General features: G+C 48.8%; 1 protein-coding gene across 1 annotated transcript; it reads left to right on the forward strand.

Annotated features, from left to right (window-relative positions):
• The first annotated feature begins 231 nt into the window (after positions 1-231).
• Positions 232-2394, forward strand: LOC143276023 (uncharacterized). The gene has a single exon (XM_076580409.1). The coding sequence runs from the start codon at positions 1734-1736 to the stop codon at positions 2391-2393; it is 660 nt and encodes a 219-aa protein (XP_076436524.1). The 5' UTR covers positions 232-1733; the 3' UTR covers position 2394.
• Positions 2395-3985: the final 1591 nt, after the last annotated feature.

The raw sequence follows: 3985 nt of genomic DNA on the forward strand, positions 1-3985 counted from the left end.
ATGTTTTATTATTATCATTTTATTAGTATTACTAATATTATTACTACTACCTTTTTCTATATTATAATTATTATTTATTTATTTATGCAAGCTTATCTATTATTTATTCCCCCGTGTTTTTTTTGTTTTTGTTTTTTTGTTTTTTGTTGTTGTTTTTTGTTTTGTTTGGGGGGCGGGGGGGGGGGGGGGGGGTTGTTGTTGGCTTTTTTTTTTTTTTTTTTTTCTCAAGGCCTGACTAAGCGCGTTGGGTTACGCTGCTGGTCAGGCATCTGCTTGGCAGATGTGGTGTAGCGTATATGGTTTTGTCCGAACGCAGTGACGCCTCCTTGAGCTACTGAAACTGAAAACTGAAACTACTAAGGAAGTTGTAAATCGGTCACAAGTTATCTCCCTTTACATGGGAACCGTATGATGATTTTCATCAATTTGTTAAATTATAAACACTTCCTTATAGATGAGATTATAGTTTTATGTTATGGGACTTCAGAACAATCATACTTCTCAAATATAATGATATCATTTGACCAGAAAGCCTATAACATTTTTAAACTAATATTTATGTGAATGAGTTTTGGCGCGATCTTCGAAATCCACTCAGTTGAAACATACAAAATACCTTCGTTTTCTGTAACTCGGTATAGTTGCCGTGGAATTTAGATTGTGCATTAAAACGTAAATGATTAAGCTTCTTCTCGTGTACTGCTTTCCGTGTAGGCTACACCTAAGTTACAGGCATGCGATGGTACGAAATGTCTCACGGCATTTCGGCGCCACAAAACTATCTCTTCTTCAAGCCATTGGAATTCGTCAGTGCCGATTTGAGCAAAATATGTTTTTACAATACCTAGACATTTTTATAGCGTGTCTTGCAGATGTTTGCATTTCTGTTATCAATCTGATTAGTATCGTGCATGTATAATTGTGTTGTAGTTGGTCTAAACGAAGTATTTCATTGTCGATCACAAGTGCCAAAAGCACCGCCAAGCGGTGCCGACACGGGAGCTGTCCGTTGAGTTTTCTCTTGAATTTTTATGTAAAATATTTTTACTCTAGAAGCAGATTTTATAGATGATTTTTATATAGTTGGAAATTCAGGATATTCAGTTACTTAATTGTTACAATTATATTACATATCGCGACGTATTAATTGTTGTAATGTACAAAAATGATACATGAACTCGTTAAAAGCTCGTTCATTCAGTGACTCTTTTTATTTACAGTTTTTAACTACATTATTTTTGTAGAAAATGGTTTAGCTTAAGAAAATGCTCATCTCTTGTAGTTTTGTGTGATATATAATATGTCTATGTTAGTTCCCCGAGCCGAAAGTCAGAAGCCGCTAAATTTGGTCAAACAAACACAAGCTTGGCCCTTCAAGGCTTGCGGAGGGCCGGTTTCGTGAGTCGCTTCACGGCGCTGGCTTTGCGGTTCGGCGGAACTGAATATAAGGAGTGAGTGAGTGCCAGACAAATTCAGAACTCTCCTGGCCTGGAAGATTGAGAAAATAAAAGAAGAAAACCAGCGCACTGCCTCCCCGAGTCTACCTTGCCTGGCTGCAGCTCTCTTCTGCACAACACCTTCTGCCTGTCTTCACCTTCTCTGACACCACCTTACCACCCCGTCACAACTGGTGCTGCGAGCAGGGTGAAGACGATCCAGAAGGGAGCCTCAGCCTAGGAAGAAGACAACAGCTTGAGAAGAAGAAGAAAGAAAGAAAAAACAGCCTGGAAAGAATGATGGACTCAGGACCCAGCGATTGTCCCCTCCAGACTCTGCGCCCTCACAAGCTCCGGAGATTCTCTGGGGATGAGGGTGCAGAGGAGTTTATAAGGGAAGCCACCCTGATGCTACAGCTCCAGCCCATGACAGACTCCACAGCTGCTGGCTGGATCATCAGTGCACTGGAGGGCAGGGCACGACAGGAGGTCCTCTCCATGGAAGCAGGGGACGTCGACACCCAGACGAAAATTTTCTCCATATTGGAGCAACACTGGGGGGAGCAGCGTGACTCCTCCACTCTTGCTGGGGTCTTCTTTAGAAGGCAGCAGGGCCTAGCGGAGTCAGTGGGAGAGTATGCCACAGCCCTGCGCATCCTCTGGACGAAGACGAACGCTGCCAGCAGCGCTGCCAGCAGCGACACCTTCTCACCTGTCATGCTGCGCAACACGTTTGTCAACGGTCTGCATCCTCCCTCACTCAGACGGGACCTGAAAAGATTCCTGAGAGAAAGACCAGACATAACCTTCGCCGACGTCGCCAAGGAGGCACAGCGCTGGATGAGAGAAGATGGAGTCCTGGACGCTGCAGTGGAGCAGCCATTACCACTGATTCCAGTACCCTTCACCGTCTCGAAGAGTGTATTACGGCCCTCACCGCAGAGACAGCCACCCTGAAGCAGCAACTACAGGAGCAACAACACGCCACCATCGCTGCCATGCAGGCGTCCTACCAGGTTGACCCACCACGTCAAGCCGGACCACCCTGGGCCTCGAACACCAACCAGAGCCTTCCCCACCAGGACAACCGCCAATCAGGGGCCCGACAATCACGACAGGGCCTCACCTGTTGGTGGTGCAGGCGCCAAGGCCACAGAGAGGCAGACTGTAGGGCCAAACAACAGTACAGGCGGCGGCAGATGACCCAGCAAGACACCCAGCAACGTCGAGAGCAGCAGGGAAACTTCTAACCCCCGTTGCCACCATCAACCAGGCAACGGGGGGCCGGAAGAAAACCAAGCTTGCTGGACAGTGTCCCACGGTTGACATCAGCATCAATGGAAAACCCGTGTCTGCCCTTCTAGACACTGGCAGTGAAGTCACCACCGTCACTGAGACCTGGGCAGCTGAGCACCCGAGAGACCTGAGACGGGAAGACTGCCACATCAGACTACGTGCAGTGAATGGGGCAGAGGTCCCCTATTCCGGCGTCTACCTTGTCGACATCGTGGTCTTCAACACCCTCTGCCCCAACGTTCCAGTTCTGGTGGTCAAGGAACCCCGGGATCCGTTCATGCAGGACCGCAAAAAGCAACTGCCGGTTCTCCTGGGGATGAATGTCCTTGGCCCCTGCTTCAGCAAGTCTCCACCAGATCTTCCCCCCTGCCCGAAGACCGTTGCCAAAGACAGCAGAAGGCAGCAAGTGTCCATAGCCTGCGTAGCCACTCGCCACTGTATCCCGTCCCACTCCATAGCTACTATCAAAATATCCAGTAGCCAATCCAATACCCCATTCCACCTTGCCTCACCACTATCCAAACCCCTTCCCCATGGCCTGATGCTGATACCAACATTGGTCAGCAGAGAACCATCAGCACGTTTCGTCAGAGTCGCCAACATCTCCCCAGAGGATGTATTCCTGCCAGGACGAACCCCCATCGCCATCCTTGAAGCCGTTGAAGCGGTAGAGGAAAAGCGTGGGCCTCAAGTCACCATGGGGATCAACGAGCTAATTATATGCGAGGGAAGGACCGAGCCAGTTAATCCACCAGCACAGATACCCTGCCCAGATTTTGATGGCATCACCAGCCAACGACGACAGCTTCAAGACCTACTGTCCAGAAGAGCCCAAGCCTTTATGGCAAATGATGATGACATGGGCTACACGGACGCTGTTTTCCATCGCCTGAAAACTGTGGGAGACACACCCATTGCTCAACCATACCGCAGGATCCCCCCTCAACAACTCCAGGAGGTTCAAGAGCACATCAAGGGTCTGCTGGCACGAGGTATCATCACTGAGAGCCACAGCCCCTATGCAGCTCCTGTGGTCATCGTCAAGAAGAAAGATGGCAGCATCCGCCTCTGCGTTGACTATCGTCGCCTCAACTCCAAAACCATAGGAGATGCCTTCCCTCTGCCCAGGATCCAGGAATCCTTTGATGCCTTGTCCGGGTCTCAGTATTTCTCCACCCTTGACCTGGCCTCAGGATTCCATCAGATAGCAATGCATCCAGAGGACCAGCACAAGACTGCTTTCACTACCCCGT

This window comes from Babylonia areolata, chromosome 31 (genome assembly GCF_041734735.1).
Source record: "Babylonia areolata isolate BAREFJ2019XMU chromosome 31, ASM4173473v1, whole genome shotgun sequence".
Lineage (NCBI taxonomy): Eukaryota > Metazoa > Mollusca > Gastropoda > Neogastropoda > Buccinidae > Babylonia > Babylonia areolata.

What these genes read in the sequence shown, in the direction of transcription:
- LOC143276023 (XM_076580409.1), top strand. Translation starts at nt 1,734, where the DNA reads ATGATGGACTCAGGACCCAGCGATTGTCCCCTCCAGACTCTGCGCCCT.